The sequence below is a fragment of the Trachinotus anak genome, unplaced genomic scaffold, assembly GCF_046630095.1.
Source record: "Trachinotus anak isolate AG129_WGS33_773 ecotype Australia unplaced genomic scaffold, CSIRO_AGI_Tana_v1 ptg000007l, whole genome shotgun sequence".
Classification (NCBI taxonomy): Eukaryota; Metazoa; Chordata; class Actinopteri; order Carangiformes; family Carangidae; genus Trachinotus; species Trachinotus anak.
In genome coordinates, this window is record NW_027273858.1 from 9,137,766 (window position 1) to 9,156,238 (window position 18,473).

Genomic DNA, 18,473 nt, shown 5'->3' on the forward strand with positions numbered 1-18,473 from the left:
ATATTTAATAAAACTGAAGCTAATTACAATTCCCTTGCATTTAATAACAGCATAACAGTCCTTTGCAAGCAATGACAGCGCTTGAATAAAACAACATTTGGCGATATGTCATCTTAAGCAAAATAAAAAAAGTAATTGCGTGAGTTTCTGGGTCAAGGCCAAGAAACTGCATTCAGTTTGTTTCTCAGTAGAAATGACAAAAATACTGACAGAAATGAAAATTGTTGAAAAATGTTTCACAATGCCTGCACACAAAATTGTTGCTCACACAATCTTTATTAAGCGCATTCATAACATTTCAACTGTATACAGGGTATACCTACACAAGAGAGGGTGTACTTGGAATTCATTTTTGTCTTTGTCATTTACTGTGTAAATATTTGTGACTCATTGCAAGTACATATAATTACTATGTTTACCTGCAGAAAATTGATTGTGGGTTTGAGTCTGACGCCTGGAGGGTAGCGTCAAGTCATCAGGGAGATTGGGTTCCCTCTCTTCCCTGTATTTCATTCTTTAGGTGTGGTTATATTTGGTTTGTTTCATGTGCCATACAAGCATCAAGCAAACATAAGGATGTACCTGGAGATGTCCCTCTACCCTGAATCAGAACTTAGTATACAGACGTCCCAGTAACTAGGAAAGGAAAACATAACTTATAATTATGTATGAGGAGGTTTAAACTTTGTATCCTGCATATAACACTAATTTATCGCAGTAATAGCACACTATAGGAACAAACTGATCCTTTGGAGGCTGAACTACTAGAGTTATTCTCTGTGTTTTAGTGCCCTCTTGTGATTAATCCCTGAACATGAACATTATATCTAACTTGTCTGTCACCCACCACAATAAAAGTGAAATATACCCCTCCTACTCTACTCTATAGTGTGTACCCGTTAAAACCACAAGATGGAGACACTGCACCTTTGTTCGTTTGATGATGACTTACTACACTATACTGTACTGCAAATTCTGAACTGACACTAACACAGTGATGACTCCGACAGTGGTAGCAAACCTTAAGGCGCCACAAGCTGGAAATTTAGTGTAATCACCACCCTCTGCTGTTTTTCAGCCTTCTCCCCTGTCGATCGGCTGTATGTAACTGACCTTGTCACAAAATTGGCCTACTATGCGACCCTTCTTGAACCTATGTTCTCTCCTCTGATAAAGTCATGACTGCCTGTCCTCTGCCCCCAAATAAGAAAAGTCTGGCTTTGTTCATTCCAGTGTAAAAATGTTTGCTATCATCCCAGTCCTAAAAAAAACCTGGAACTGATCAGGAGGACCTAAACAATCACAGACCTCAAAATTTTATTAAGAGGTATAGACTGATAAAATTGTGGTGATTCTAAAAGTGTATTTTATGGACTTTTATTTTGCAGAGGTAAAATGCCTTTTCAGCATTGGAAAATCATCAAATTAAAACACAAATTCAGTTTATTTTATTATTATCATCTTGATTTGATGAGTCACTCACATTCTTTCAAATGCAAATAAATATCACAAAGCCCAAACAAACAAACAAAACCCATAGGCTTCATATAATTCCATATACAACTAGACCTGTGGTTTTCCACATTTCTTGCAATAAACATTCCTGCTTTAGCTTCTTGCTTTGGTTGCTCATTCACATCCATCCCCTTTTTGTCCACGCTCATGCCCCTTCAGGTTTTGTTATTCCAGAGAAAGGCCTTGTTGTCCAGCACACTGGCAAGTTTGTGGTTGAAGGGCTGGTGAAATTCCCTGAGGAGGTCTCTGGTGGCTGGAAGCATAGGACCCAGGTTCCTGTCTGCGGCCCGCCGGGTGTTAGACATGGGCCGTTTGGTCAGTGCTGCCTCCACCTGCTCTGACAGAGGACCTGCAGGGAAGTGGGACAGAAGCTGATGTCTGAGCTTGAAAACGATACAGAATTTGAAGCTTGAGGCAGAAACAACCAGATAAATACACAATGAGGAAGATAAAAATGTATCCTTTTCTCCCTGATATTAATGTACAAGGAGTACATCACTTTGACAGGTGTTATTTTAGCTTTTGGATACATACCTACACTCAGAAAATCAAAAACTTTCTTGATTGTCAGTTTAAGATTGGCTGCGTAGTCTTCAAGTCGAAGAACTAGAATCTGCTCCCTATGGAAAATTGTCAGCCAGTCCAGCAAGAAGACAATGTACATCCCTAGATTTAGCCTCACCTGTGGGGAAAAAACAAAAAGTCATCATCATAAATCTCTTGTGGTGAGACTGTTTTGTCAAAGTCAGTATGTAAACATCAAATGGAAATGGACTTTAAAGGATAAAGCTGGTGAAATCCTTTTTTTATTGTCAACAAATCCACTGAAAACACAAAAAACATCAACGAGCCAATCTACTAACAAGTATTCTGTGTATACAAAGCCTGATATAGCTTATACCTCTATGCCATACCTCCATTGTTGCCCAAATACAAACAACATGTTCCTCAATTATATTGCTGTAAAGACTCGCAAATTCAAATTGGAAATTAGTTAGCAAACATATGCACAATTTTACTCCTGTTTGTTTAACTCTACAGTGGCCAGTTTATTTAGGAAATGATTAATCCTTTTATATGTACAGATTTACGTCATCAGTAGAAATAAATGGCTTTGAGTGACACATAAAGTATTCAAAGCAAACTATCTCTATGTTGGTTTAGTTCTTTTTCACAGGATTTGCTGACAATAGGTAAAATGTAGAATATAGCAAGCCTCATTTGTTAACTGTTGTTTCCCATTTCCTACTTTAAACTAACTTAATCACAGCTTCACAGTTCTGCAATCATTATTTGAATGCAAAGTAGTGGTGAATCAGTCAATGAAAACATTGCACTTAACAGTGTGGTGCACAGCTGCTAGACTGAAAACTGAAGACTGAAACTGTCGGCTAATGAGTTGTATAAAAAGTATTTGTTAAAAAAATCTGAGATTGTTGAAAATGTGAAAGGAATATGTCTCAAAACTTATGTCAAACAGACACAAATCCCTGAAGTCATTGTTTAATTCCAGTTTGTTGAATGGTAAAAGTAAGTGCGAGGCACATTAGTGTTCAATCCAGATGCACAAACACTATGAGTCCTCAAGAGGGTGCCACAGCACAATACTGCCTGCTGAAACTCAGAAACAGACACTGTGCTGTGATTCACAAGCAGTGTGACACAGAGGAGGCATGTAAACAAAGACTCTCGGGTTGTTTTTGTAAGATCTGAAATTGTGCCTGTTTTCTTCACGTGCTTTCAGGCTAAGCCAACTGCTGCTTTTAGTGTAGTTAATCTCCCAGACTAACAGTGCTGTCACCTACAGGTTGTGATTAGGGATGACCAACTGACAGAGGCCATAACTCATCTTATTCCTGACTGAGCGCTGCCTGGGCAGCCAGTTGATATTTTTCCCAGCACTTTATGGGAAGCACCTTAGTGCAGCTGCATCAGTTTACAACCACTCGGAGCAGAGAAAATTTCTCAAAGTAGAAATTAGGTGTTTGTATAATTAAATTAAACTGTGTTAGGTATAATTAAATAAAAGACAGTTAAAAGTAAGAACATCATTTCAGCCAACCGGCATGGCGTTGGAGAGGCTGGTGTTGTAGACACAAGAACGAAGTGACCTCTCAGACAGGCAAGATTGAAACAGCTGCACAGACTCTATGACCTTCAGATGGAAGTCATCTGCCGACTTGTTGGCCATCTTAAAGTACAGGTAGTCCGAATAAAGCCTGGGAACAGAGTGAAGCAGAGCTGTGAGCCCGTTATGCAAATTAAATGACATTTTGCTGGATGTGCAATAGTTTTGATTAAAAAAAAATATGTTTCTAACAATAATAAATGACTGGAAATTTCCTTTAGAAGCAATCCAAAGAATTGTTTCACCACAGAAAATCACATCTGGGTCTATAAAGGCAGATGTGAAGATTTATTTCTCTACAGTACCTCTCTACTGGATCTCTAAGCATGATGATGATTTTTGCACTAGGCTGCAGTGAGTGGATGAAGTCCTGGGCCAGGAAAGGGGGCTCTATATCATCCCTGTCTTCATGGAGGTAGCTCCAGGCTTGGTTGTCCCACATAGTGGATGCACTGGCTTCACCTGTCAAGACATTGACAGTCTTGGCATCACCTTGGGTAACAACAGTTCATTTAAAATGCAGCAAGTCATACAGACACGCAGGCATAATAATAATTCAGGCTAAAATAGATGTTGTAAAGACTTTCCTTATCTGGGAACATAATGCTTCTCAAATCCATGCTTCAACAGCTTTGCAACAGTTCAGTTTTAATGTTTTAGTTTTTAAAAATGAACTGTGTAACTTATTGTTAGTACCCATGCAAAATCCTAATCAGGGGTTTTTTTTCCGATTCAGCAACCAAAGCCAATTAAGCAGAGTCTTCCTGACTGCAAAACTTCACAAAAACAAATAAAATCACTTCGCAAAACCAAGCTTGTATTAAAGATTGTCTTTCTAAAGATCAATACTACTTCACTCTATGAATGTAAAATGTGTATTAGTGGCTATTCTCTAGTGTTCCTCAGAGGCAGTTTTTAACAAATCACATTTATAATTGCAGATGTACAGGAGCACCCAGAGGCACCTCGCTGTTCTTTTAGAATAATATCTAGAAAAATGTGAATGGTATTTCCCTCCAGCTCCAGCTCTCTTCACATGAGCACAGTAGTGCTTCTGAGGTCGGAGCCAAAATGAGTGAGGCCTGAAGAAGACAAAGTAAGCCCGTAATTTGAATCATGGTCAGTATCCAATTGTCTGGCTGTTCAGAGATCCTCACAAAATAGAAAATGAAAACTATAAAGGCAAGAGATTCTTCCATCTGATGCACAATGGACTCTAACAATACCAAATCATACCCACCCAACCACACACGCACACAAACACTTTGACATGTGTTCACCTGTGATGAGCTGCAGTGCACTGTGGTCTCCAGACGAATTTCCACTGATTCCTGCTTGGATGTTGTGGGCTGCCAAGTCAAACAGATCCAGGTAATCTTCCACAGGAAAACTTTCCTGGAAGCCATCTTTGAAACGGATATAACCTGCAGCCCAAGGTAGACCAGAATGACAGTCATTATATCTCATATACAGACTTCTTCACCATAAAAGTAGTTTAATAGACTGTTTTTGCTTTGAATTTTAAAAAAAGGAAAAAAATACAACTTGTTACTGCAAAATAATCAGGAGTGTTTTGATCAAACGTAACTGCAGATTAATAAGAATTTGACTCTATTTTGCAAACTACTTGTATGCATAAACATACAAACAGCAAACATACACCGGTTACATACAGGCAAATACAGAGACAAACAACCTGACAACAGACACAGAGTACAGTGGTATACAATGCATTATAAAATGTACAAGACTTCACATATGTTGTTAGATGATACTGTTAATACACAGCACTTCCTGCATTCAGCTCACAGTAAAAGGCCTCCAGGCAGGAGAATTAATGGAGCATTTTATCACAAAGCAGCTGCAGACGGTTCTTGGTTATGGCTGGTGGCAGTAGTGTAGCTTAACCTTGTTTTAGTTTGCATTTTTTTTACTGCTGAATTAGAATGTATTATTATAAATAACAGTTAATGATTTTATGTTTTGAATTGTGTATGGTTAAAACAAAAAAATGTCCTTAAAGGTACATTGGAAAGACACCCTAACAAGATTAATAACCAAAATCCTAACCAAGGAGAAGAAAAAAAAACTCAGCAATAAAATCAGACTGACATGAAAAGGTCAGTTTAAATGAACCTAAAAAGTTAAAATGGGAGACAGCAGAGCTGTGGGAATTAGCATATTCATTTTCTTGCAAAGAGTTAGATGAGAAAATTGATACCGTTCTCATATCTATCTGTATGGTTACCTTAGTTTAGCATAAAGACTGGAAACAGAGAAAGAGATACCCCGGCTCTGTCCAAAGATGACAAAATTCTCCTGCCAACACCTCTAAAGAACACATCCAACACATAATTTCACATATTTTCCACTTTCTGAGGTAACTTCTGTCATTACTGTGAGGCTTGCAGCTAAAGTTCACTATTTAACACACAGCAGTCCATCTCATATGTCTAAAAAGTAGAAAAGCAAGAGTGAAACAACATTGTGGTTCTACAGCAGGGTTGCCATGGTGGTTGTTGCTGCCATACTTCTTTGCCGGCAGCAGTGACTTCCTGGCTCTCTGCTAGTTGACTATCAACCTCATGCTGACCACAACACTTTGGGAAGTCACATCCTGCACTCAAGAAGTAGTCCACCCACCATCACCCAGCAACCAACCCACCCAAGTGAAGGTTCATATGGTGGTATTGATCTTACTCTTTGTATGAAACTGTCATTGTCAACAGTTTGTCCTTTCTTTTCTCTGTATTCATTTATCAGTCATGATTTATTAATCATTAGTTGGCCTCTACAAACTTTAGCCAATGTTATCAAAAATATTATAAAATACCAGCAATCTCCTGATGACTTACCAAAGCGTTTCCTGGTCCACCAGTGTGGCTCCTTCATGGTGTTGAACTTGACCTCTGGATGCAGCAGCAGTCTGTGAAACAAATCAGTTGTGCCACACTTTGGTTGGCCAATAATGTAGAAGTACGGCAAGCAGCGCAGACGAAACTGCTTGCCGTCCCTGTGGTACAAGTGCCGGTGGAAGTCGGTCCTGAGGCGGTCACACACCGTCTTGAAGCTCTTTGAGCGCAGAGTAAAGAGGTTCCTCTTGTATGGGTCAGTGCTGAGTTCACCAGAGAACTCCTCATACCAGCAAGGGCTCTTAATGCTGGGCAGGAAATGGCGAGGAATTACAGAGAACAACTGCAGAGAGGAACGCAAGAGAATTAGCAAAACAGAGCATGGTCAAAATAAATAAAGCACTGTATAATACACTTTAGGCCTTTGGTACATCATGATTTGGAGACAGATATTATGTTTAATTTTTGTTGAAACTAGCAGAGGAAAGAGTCCTTCAACATTGAACTCACTTTAGTATCTCTGTGCTTGAAAGGTTTCTGGTAAAAGGTCACAGAGAACAGCAGCTGTTTTCTCCTTCAATTCATGTATTTTATGCCATAAAATGAAATGAGAGAATCCATAATGTAGAGCCACATGATATGATGTTGGAGCTTTGCAAATGATGGGTCATCACCATTTTGGCCTCTTCTTACAACTGTGAGTTGCCTTATTTTGCTTTGAAAACTGGGTGAGATAGTCATACTGCATGTCTTACACTGACACACCCCACTAATTGGTATTCAGCTCACTGACTCACATGTGTTGATACCCTGTGCAATTGTGATTTACAGTGTAGCTGCCGGAATTGCTGATACTCTTCCATAAATACTACAAATATTATGTAGGGTAATGTAGAAAAGTATGATGAGAGCATACAGCAAACACAGGAGAATCACAGTTCATTAGCACATAGTAACAGCAGGCAGTAGGCCCTTAGCTACACTTGAGGCTAGTAACCTGATATTTACTTAACAGCTCTACAACATTTAGCTGTGAAAGCAAAAAGCTGAATCAACACCTCTGACAGCCTCAACAAACACTGGTCATTATGAGCTTCACAACAGGCATTTACTGCAGGGATGACTGTTAAGTGTTAGTCATTTGTCAGTCTCCTACAACTCACATTTGTCCACACAAAAATTAAAGCAATCATAGTGCCCACTTATTAATATTTTCCAGTGTAGACTGAATCCTCATTTCCCAATATATTTTTGTTATGTTGTGCGAAAATATTGCGTCATTGCAGCCTGGAACTATAACAAAAACAGCCTTTATCATAGTTGGTCTACTGATGTACAGAGAAAATGAGTCAGACCGTTTTCTTTTTCCACCAACTTACACGAGAGTCTGTTTCGATGACATCCTTTTCATCAGGCACTTTCCTGGGTGTATATTCCAGTTTGGAACCGATGATTTTCACCAGCAGTTTTATGTCTATTAAATTCTTTTCAGAGGGACTTTTAGCTGCTGTTGTGCTCGTCGGGACGATCACAGGTCTGAGCTGATAGGGTGCAGGAGTGAACAAAAGTCCTTTCTTGTCCCACGACAGGATATAGGAAGCCATGATGAGGAACATCAGTGTCAAGCCCAGTAGGAAACTGACCAGTCTAATTTTTGAGAAGCTCCGCAGGTTAGTCAGTGACAAGAGGGGAACCCACTTGACATCCAGATTTTCAGGCATGTTTGTGTGCCTGAAATCAAAAAACGTCCTGACAGGCTTTTTCCCATAGTTCCCAGGCATGGGCAAGCCATGGAGGCTGCAATTGTGGTCCCTTTGGGTGTTGCTCCCATATTTGCAGTCTTGTAGTGACATACTGACATAGAAGCAGTGCAGGCATGTAGATCGAGGAGCTGGGAAATTATCCTCTCAAAAATAAGAAGAAAAAAAAAAATTCAAGCTTCACCTACAGGTGGTTGTGTGTCCTGACATGCCCAGTCATTACAGTTTCTAATCTGCAGTTCATCATTTGTCTTCATTTCCTACACGCTCCACAGTCTTTCGCAGGGCCTCCTATGAATGAGAAACAGTTGTTAAAACAAGGCACATGTTTTTTTTATTTTGTTTTTTTGTATTTTTTTTATTACTTCAGTTTTCTTTTCATCAAAAGTGCAGCAATGTAGTTTCCTTTGAAGTATTTTAGTCATCTCCCATAATTCCAACAAAGGTGGTGTGAGAATTTTTATTATTAGGGTGCTTGAGGGAGCTTTATTCCCCTTATGGGGCATCAGTATGTGAATTTCAAACTATACTCCCTTCCATAGCAGGAGTCTATTATAAAATGTTTGAGGTCAGCTGCAGAGTGTGTGTGGTCTGTTGTACGGAGAATCCCTGCCTTATAGTGAGGGCTATATAGCACGTGCAAAGACAAGCTCTACTAAGAGACTTTCAAGGTCAGAATAATAGTTACTCTGTAATTCAAAACTACAAATACACAATTATTCCCTGTGAGCTACAAGCCTGCTGAGAGCTTTATTTTCTTAACCTGAAAATATAATTCTCCAGATCAAGGTTTTTCACAGTGAGAACCAAGTTAGGTATTGATGCAGGTGGACACACAGTGTGGCATGTTGTTTTCTTTCCACGCCACATGAATAATAAGAAAGTAGCTTTATTATTTCAAGGGCCCAGTGCTAGTAAATTCCAGATATCAAAGTGTAAAATGTTTTTTAAAACATGTCCTCAGCGAGCAACATATTTATTTTTCTTTTGTCGCAGAGTTTGTAAGATTTAACAATCCCACCGGACCAGGAAATCAAATCCTGAAGCAGTTTCAGCAAACATCATGTAGCATTCTCTAATTTTGCAGTGTTTTCTTTCTTACTTCTTGCTCAACAGGGGCCTGTTAAAGTAAAGCCACAAAAAAAAGTGCCTCTGTATGTTCACTTGTTGATCATTAAGGTGCAAATTTGTAGAATATAAATATACAAAAAAAACATCCAGCCTCTTAGACATCAAAATGAGAAACTCTTACTAGCTCACAACCATTAAAATATTACACATAGTGCAGCTAACCGGAGGGACTGGCAGGTTGCCATCATAACTGTAGGGCAAGCCTTTGCTTTAGCCTACTGTAGCTGTTACTGAGAGTAGATTCATTGGGCCAAGCTGTGAGCTAGATGCTGTACGTTCCTGAAGAGCTTTTCAAAGGTTATTGGCTATGGTGAGTGAGAGCGGCTTTGGCAACAGGGAACATAACAGTAAGAGGAGGGGATGGCAACTTCTTACACAGGGCAAAGGGAGATTTGTTGTTCCTGCTGTGTTTATATGCAAAATAGTTCAATTACTGCCGAGCCTGTAACAGTTGAATCATGTCTTCTGCCACCCTGAAGAAAGTCTGAAAAAAATAACCCAGATGATATCAGTGATGTCATCAGGGTTATCCAAACTTGGGCATCTAAACAACAATTTTTTTTTTTTATCAGAAAGCCTGTGTTACAAAGTGGGGAAACAGTAGGCAGGTCTGATGAAAGACACTATCAAGTTGCATTACAGGAGGAGTAGGGTGCAGCATTTTTCCAGCTGGATGCATTCTAGAGAGTAAAAGTCATGATATCTTGGCCTCTGCTGCTTTGATTTTGACCATTTTTTTTATCTTCTCTCTTCAGAGTCCCTCAATTTTATGATAGTGTACTTATCTAACACAGCACCTACAACCTTCCTCTTATCCCTGTTTTAATGCTGCTAATGCTCTATAAATTTTGGGTTACTCTAGAAATGTCTGCATCAGTGCAGACCTGCTGAACGTGTATTCAAAGGGCATAAAAAGTCCACAAGAAAGCCCTCACACACTTGCAGATTTCATAATGGGACAGCTGAGCCTTTGTAGATTTATCAGGAATGCATGGCAATATCTGCGAGGTTACGTGGGTTATGCTGGGATTGGGCAAAGAACCTATTTTTGATCCCTCTTGAGGTGTTAAGGGTGTCAATTAATGAAATATTAGTAGATGGAGGTGGGCTTTTTAAAATGCCAATGAAAACTCTCACGAAATGCAACATCTGTAGTAGTTGGTAATTATTAGCGAATAGTGCTGCTTCTGATACTGACCCAGCTTCCTGCCTTTTCCTTTATATGTCTTATACTTCCACATTTTGATGTTTGGATGATTTTTAATTATGTGCAAAGCCCTTTGTGTTTTCAAAAGTATGAACACCACTCTCTGGTCTCATTTTATTCATGCCTCTGCATATCTTTATTTCCAGGTAATTGTTATCTTCTCTGTTCTCTGAAACCATTAATCTATTATTCCCGTTAAATATTCATGTCTGGTTAGATCAAAATTTCAAAGTGTGAGAGAAGAGAGAGATTTGAAAATGTGACAGAGCATAAAGAGGGCAGTGAGAGTCAAGGGTAAAGCATGAAGTGGAGGAGTGAAGTGGCAGAGGTGAGAAAGACAGTGTGAGAATGAGCAGTGAAGACAGCCTTTAGACCTCTTTGATCTAAAAATCGATCAGTGGTGGGAAGCAAACTGCAGGTGGGATTGACCGAGGTGAAAGCCCCCCCCCCAATCAAAATCCTGCTGACTCAAAATAAAAACCTGCATTCATCATTGCATTACATGGCTTTGTTGTTCTAAGTGCACAAAATGTCGAGACTGATCTGGTTTTACAGCTAGAATGGGATATTACCGTACTCATGTTGTTAGCAATGTGTTGGGCTGATGTTGTTTCTCAGATTATCCGAAATCTTGTAGACTCAAAGCTTCTTTTTTTCTGAAGTGGAAAGCCATGAAGTAATTTCACCCAGCACCTCATTCTGAGTCGTAAATATAAGTCACAATGCATACATCTAAAATATTACTAATATTACTGCATATTATCAGCTATCTTGGTATGTTGTGTTCCTTTTTCCTACACTGCTACTGCACTGGCAATATTCTTATCTTCTTTGTCTGCTATACTCTGTATTACTCTATATTCTCCATGATTAACATACCAACTGTTAGACTGGCCACATGTCTATACTGAAATAAATTGTTTAGGAATTGGATTTCACAGAAAAGTAATTGGAAAGCAGCATGCAAGTGGTTTTGTGAAATGATATGGTTGAGAATTGAAAATCCCTGTTTTTCAGTAAATATAAGAACTATTCTTTTAAGAAACCAGTGTGAAATCTGTAAAACATTTCTTTGGATTTGTGCATGATGCATATCAGTTTATCATCAATCAGTTGCATACAGAGAACACACACATATCTCGGTTTCCTCTCACCTCTACTTTGATTTCAAACCACTAGAGTGGCCATGTTCAGACAGTTGTTTCATCCATCCTGCACTTTGGACCTAATCAAGAAATTACAACACTTGCTGGGTTACTGGGTTACTGCTGGCTTGGATTCCCTGAACCCTGGAGAGTTAATGCTAATATTTTCAGTGGGCTCTTTACCTTTGTGGTAGTGGCACTAACGGTCAAAGATTTCCCATTTAGAGACAGGAAATGTCAGGAATTAATGGGCAAATTGCCATGGAGTTTAAAGTGCACATCTGTGGTCCCAAAGGATGATTTTTTTTTTTTCCATTTTGGACGCCAACTATCCACAGGTCAAAATCAAGTTTGCCAAAGATATTCCACGAGCTAACGCAGAGACTTCCAGGAAATGTATTTAATTTATTCAGGCTATGTCTGAGCTATTGCTGAGTAGGTAAAACTATTTGATTTCACTGACACAGTTTCTTCTAACACCACACATGAGGTCAAGGATGCAAGATCTTTTTTAGATAACTGATTTGTAAATCCCACTCCTCTCCTCTTTGCTCTCACCATAACTGATTTGTTTTTTTCCGACATAACCCACAAAATACTATTTAAAATCATGCCTTATGTTGCATTCAGTGTTTTGAAAACCTAATCGCCCTTGCTTCTTTCTGTTGTTATTCATTTCTTTATCTTTTGTCTCTGTCTTTTTCCAGTCATTTTTGAGAATATTTATTACACAGATGTCATCGAGCTGAATGGCATTCTGGATAAAGCACAGGCTTGAGTCATGGGCTACATAGTCAACCAAGTGCAGCCACTTTTGCAGCCAAATTTTGTTTTATATAAAACTTCTACATATTTCAGTTGATGCAGTCTATGAAGGGAGATATTGTTTCAATCTCTGCCACAGTCTCTTTTTTTTGATAGTGCCAAAAGGGGCACCAAAGATGGAAGTTTGCTAATTCTGCACATAGTGGCTTTAATTATTAGGTCTTGAATAAACATCGTAGAATTGGCCACTCTGAAGAGCTGAGATGAGAAAATTAGTTTCTTTGCTTCTGAGATGATAAGTCTTTGCCCTCTGTCAGGAGGCCATTGAACTTCACAAAGGCTGAAAAACATTGTTTACTGATTTGTTATGACAATATGTTCAGCTGTGATAAAGGTCCAGCATATCAGTAGCTTGTGGCTGGTTACATGGACAAACCATGAAGCTCCTTATTTTTAATTAGCCCCAGCCGCACAGATTCCACAGCTGTGTGTCAGATACAGAATTCAACCGTTTGTGCTGCCGATAAATATGAACAATTTCTACCGTTAAACTACAGGCCAACCTCTTGTTCCTTCTCAATGCTTCTATCTTGTCCTGCCTCCTTCAGAGAGAAGACAAGACATTTATGCACCTGCTTGATTTATTCACTAAAATTTAGTTTGGTGGTGTTAAGTAGGGCCCAGGTTATGTCATTACATGGTAGTGGAGTGTAAAACCCACTGCCTCCCTGTCTTGAACCCTCTCATTTATCCCCCTCTATCTACCCTTCACAACAAAATGATGCCAATCAGCCTCTGCTGCAATGATACCAACTAAACAGCAAATGAAAATCAGCAACCCTGCAGAGTGCTTCTAGAGACAAATTGCTGCATGCAGATGTACATCTCTTTCAAGCATCAACGTGAAATCTTAGCATGAAATGGAGCTTGTTCAAATGTGAGGAATGCATTGAGAGGATTCACCATCGGTACAAAATCAGTTACAGAGAGGAGACAATCAGTTCAGAGTCTGCACTCAAGACACCCACATATTCTCACCTCTCCTGAAACATGTTTTAATCATGTCTTCATGTTTATAACTATGTAAACACATCCTGACCTTGTACAGTACACTCTGTGACTGGGACTTGGCTGAATCCCAGCACTGGGAAATGAGAGCCACAAGAGAAACCAATGCCACAAAAGGAAATAAGACAGCCTCCCTGTTGATGGGGAAGTCTAACAAAGATGGATGGGATACCGAACTGTAGTAATAGTGAAGTAATAGTAAAACTTTCTCTATGTGGATGAAAAAGAAATCAAAAACAACAATTGCTGTTGTTAATAACGTTATTACACCTATGTGTATCACTGTTATTTTTATTATTATCATCATAATAACGAGTCTGACAGTGCTTGAGTACAAGCTGTTCCTGGACTCTCTCCTCTCAACCAGTCGAGGCAAACGGCCGCCGACCCTGAGTCCGGTTCTGTCCAAGGTTTCTTCCTCTCCACTGTCGCCATGTTCTTACTCATGGTGAGAGCTGTTGAGTTTCTCTCTATAATACTGAAAGGTCTTGACCTTTCTTTAAAGTGCCTTGGGATAATGTATATGTATGTTTTGATTTGGCGCTAGATAAATAAAATTGAATTGAATTGAATTGAATTACTTCCTGCTGGGAGGTAGTCAGAGATCAGTTTTTATTTTCTTTGTCTGGTCGTTTTCACAGTCAGATTATGGATGAAATCTTGGCAGGAATTGTAAAAGCTCCATGAGAGCACAAATAACTCAGGAAGTGGGCTTCATCCATCTCATCATGCTAGACTAGTCCTCCTCCTTTCCTTTTTTCTTCCCACTAAGAGAAAAGATCAGCGGGTTGACTTTCTGTCACTGGAGAACGATGTTTGCCTTCACAGGAATCTGACTCCTTAATCTGTAAAATAAGCAGGCTGTTGAAGCAGTAGAGAAGTCTGAATAAAACAGACACATGCTAAGAAAAGCACCAGAAATATTAAACCTCTTGTTTAAAAATGGTGTCTGTCTTGATAGGTCACCACAGTCCACCTTGACATCTGGAGTGCAGATGTGGTCCTCAGTTAAGCTGTGTATTTGTGATTGCATATCCGTGTATATATTAGGATGCATATATTTTTCTTATAGCAGCAGGTTGTTTGCTTTAGCAGTACTGAAACCAATGTAACCTCCATAAGGAGCAGAAATTGTCTGAAATGTTTGTCCTACTGTTTAGTGAGTGTGAGGGATAAGAAATGGACAGGTTTGAAGACAGGAGACAGATCTGAGGTCAGTCTGGGTGCAGTGCTGCCACTATAACTTAAAGGGTAATTCTGGTTTTTACAACTTTTTTTACAACGGTTTTATTCTCAGAGTCATGGACACCGCTTCTATTGGTTGTGCTAACATTGTACTCACTAAAATAACTGCTGAGATTGGGAACATGAACATGTGATCACGACGATGAGAATCACTGAACCAGAATGCCAGTCTCTGCAAAGATGCACGAAAAGAGCTGGATAGTGGTCATCATGTGTCAGGATAATCATTCTGATTTAAGTTGCTGCACATACGCCACATCCAGGTTTCCTGACATAAGAGTATTTTGGCTGACATTAATGGTATGAAAATGCTCATATGACTATTTATTGGACTTTATTGTGATAGAGTCACTTGGGAGTGTTTGTGACACTTAGAAAAATGTTTATTGTTTTACAGCTGTTACAGTTGTGGAGAAAAAGTCTTTTTTGGTGGGGACAATGAGTGTCATGTGACCTGGTCACTATGTAAAATCACCTCACAGGCAAGCTCTATTTTAGGGGATTCAGTAAAGTGTGATGGGTGTTTAGGTCATAATTCTACTACTCACTTACTTTCTGTTCCAGAAGACGTTTGGCTAATCTGGGGATTTGTTAAAAGCTTGTTTCATCATCTGACAGCTCGTGTTTCTTGCCTCATCTGACACTTTAATCCAAGATCTCAGTAATTCACTTGGTGAGTACAATGTTTACCAAAAGACCCAAAATCAAAGTTGTACTAAACCTGAGTTATCCTTTAATGTACTCTGAGCCCTTCGATTACATGAGTCTAAATATTACAAAAAATAATAATTATTCAACTAAACAAGATTAATCAAGACTTTGAATGTACTGTGCATCATGGGCCTGATTTAATTTGCTGATTTTTGATGATAACAACATGACTCCAGTCATGAAACAGGATGTACTTATTCTGTATAGCTACTGAAAGATGATGAATCACAGTAAAGCCTGCCAGTTACATGCAAGCAGGCTAACCCCTCAGCCTGATCACTACCTGATTCCTTAAATAGCCAAATCAGTGGGAAGAAAGTGAAAAAAGCTTGGCTGGACTTTGGTCAGCAACCAAAGCTTGATGTTCGTCTTGAACCCGGCGAACGAGCAGGAATGCCTATGGCTTCTGATCACACTAATGAAAAACGCTTGAAGACAGAATCTGTCAGCGCTGTTCAACTGCCACTGCTTGTGATTTTTGAGATTGTTGAGACCTGCTATTGTAGATCTTGTTTGCACATTGCCCCATGGCATGCAGCAGCTTGATCACAGTTGTTGGATTTCTTTGTTAACTTTTGAGCCAAAAGCCGTTCACACACTCAGTTTGCATTTAAAAAACTTTTTAAGAGGCAAAAGGAGTAAGGTCATATGTTCAATGTGAAAACATTCTATTTTTTAAACCTTTCTAATTAGACTGTAATTATTATGTCATGAACATAATGTAATAATACAGTATATCTTATGAGTCACTCGTGACATCTGTGCCTACATTTCACTTGGAGCACTGCCTGATTCCACATTATAATGCTTTAATACATTAGAGAAAATGTTCATCTTGGATCTCATTCAGGGCTGCAGCATGTAGGCAGCTAATTAAGTGTTATTTTCAACTTGTTGCTTTTCATGATCCTTTACTGTTTATTTTAGGCTTTTTGTAGGTGAAATCTTTAAGCATACAACTTAAAAATTGACTTTGTGTTTAAATAGTAAAGTTAAAAGGTTACGTAAAAGGTTAGAAAAGTGTTATCACTGTAGAATAAGCTTGATTTCTAAACCAATATGAGTCAAAATGACCTGAGTACAGTGCAAACTAACTATACCCTATACAATTGACGGAGTTGAAAAGTTGGACTACATTGAATCGTTTTCATGCTTGAAATAATGCAGAGCCGATCTTGCATTACTGAGCTTTGTTGTCATCTCAGGTTGAAAACTACCAACTCTTGAAATAGAAGCTCCGAGCTGTTGCCAAAACACTTGAGTATCATGCAATCCTCCCACATTCCTAATGCTCTCTGTTACAGAATCCTTTTCTTCCATTTGTGGTGGACCCCCAGAGTCCAGTCTAAACAATCTGATATGGTACAGCTCTCTCACCCTCCCTCTCCCCTCTCATACTTTTAGCATTACCTAACTCTTTTCGAACATCAGCCCTTGCCAAAAGAAGCATGGCTTTGACATCTCAGCAGCTCCACACAGTTGTTCCGCAAACTCGGGGGGGCAACCTAAAACCTTCCTGCCCAGCAGACCAGATGGATTGCGGGGCTGGGTGCACCGGCCTGAGTGAGGGTTTGTCTTGGGTGTGTGCAGGAGAGTTACGAGGCATGGAGAGGTGCTACAACTTACACACTGCCTCCCTCTAATTGAAAATAAAATACAACTTAAGTCATTTAGAAGCTTCACCGAGTGTCCACAGAGGCGGGCTTGTCCAAAGGTCAACTGCCTACCTGTCAGGACCTCCGCTCTGCGGCCCCTTTAATAGACAAGAATGGGGAAGGCAGGGCAGGAAATGAACTAAATGTCAAACAGAAACAGTCAGTGCACACAAGCGTCTCACACATCACCAGCTTTCACACCAGACTTTAAACCAAACCCTTTGCAATGAGCTGGAAAAAGAATACACAAATCATTTCATGGCTTGTTTGCTGGGGTGCATGAGAGAAACCATTTAGGCATAATGGAAGGAATTAGCCATCGGAATCTCAGATGTTGACAGAGATCGCTCCAGTTTGTTATGTTACAATAAACAGAATAATAATTACAAGATATGCGTACGATGTTGGGAGCATGTATACAAATGTTTATGGCAGTTTATCTTTGCCTCATAACACAGTCCTGTTCCTGCTCCGGTCTCTGGTTGAGTCTTTTACCCCCCAGAGACATGACACTGAGATATTCTGCAGCTGTTCAGCGAGGGAGAGGATTTGACCAGGAGGATGTTACTCTCCGGCAACGCAAAGACTTAAGCATACTTTTACTCTGAGGGACATTAGACCTCAGTTTTGGACACCTATTAAACAATCTGCATACAGTGTTTTTAATGTGTCAGTGTAGTAAAGGCTATCATTGGGTGTCGCTGCACAGACAAGCTGTCTATTCATAGACACAGCTATACTACTGTATCAAGTTGTAAGAAGACCACAACTTTTCCTTTCAGATAAATGACAAAAACTGATAAGGAGGTGAACTTGTAACGAAACAAAGATAACAAACATCACGATGAAGAACTTCTAAATAATCGCACACAAACGGCATTCAGCTCTCAAAAAAAAAACAAAAAAAAAAAACTTAACCTCTCCTAAAAATCTCTTTGTAATCAATGGTCTTTCTGAGCAAACACACTCACGCTGGAGTTGGCTCGTTTCAATCCAGGCGTCTCCGGTGTAGCCGCTCCGGAGCCACGCTGCCCGCAGCCGATCACAGCGACCTGACAGGTGTCTGTGTGTGACACGCCGAGTGAAACGAAGCAGCCGTGAATGTATCCTCAGCACGAACATTGTTCATTTTGAAAAAGCAAAACAAAACAAAAACAAAAAGGTTTCGTCGCGGAAATGCGAGACTTTCCGGAGTCTCCATCTGACCGAGCTCCCCTGTGCGCACAGCACAGAGAGAGGGAGGAAGAGGGAGGAAGAGAGAGGAAGAGAGAGAGAGAGGGGGGGGGGGCAG

The 18,473-nt window shown here is 39.7% G+C and overlaps 2 protein-coding genes across 3 annotated transcripts in view; one reads left to right on the plus strand and one right to left on the minus strand.

Annotated features, from left to right (window-relative positions):
* abraxas2 (abraxas 2, BRISC complex subunit) overlaps nt 1–18,473 on the plus strand; it is a 118,156-nt gene that overhangs the window by 14,490 nt on the left and 85,193 nt on the right. The gene's annotated exons all lie outside the window — the stretch shown is intronic.
* LOC139622761 (carbohydrate sulfotransferase 15-like) lies at nt 1,362–18,436 on the minus strand. Its single transcript, XM_071480320.1, has 8 exons — nt 18,154–18,436; nt 7,875–8,546; nt 6,499–6,838; nt 4,924–5,067; nt 3,949–4,105; nt 3,578–3,734; nt 2,050–2,197; nt 1,362–1,864 (listed from the first exon to the last, which is right to left on the minus strand). The coding sequence occupies exons 2-8, from the start codon at nt 8,346–8,348 to the stop codon at nt 1,671–1,673; spliced, it is 1,614 nt and encodes a 537-aa protein (XP_071336421.1). The 5' UTR covers nt 8,349–8,546; nt 18,154–18,436; the 3' UTR covers nt 1,362–1,670.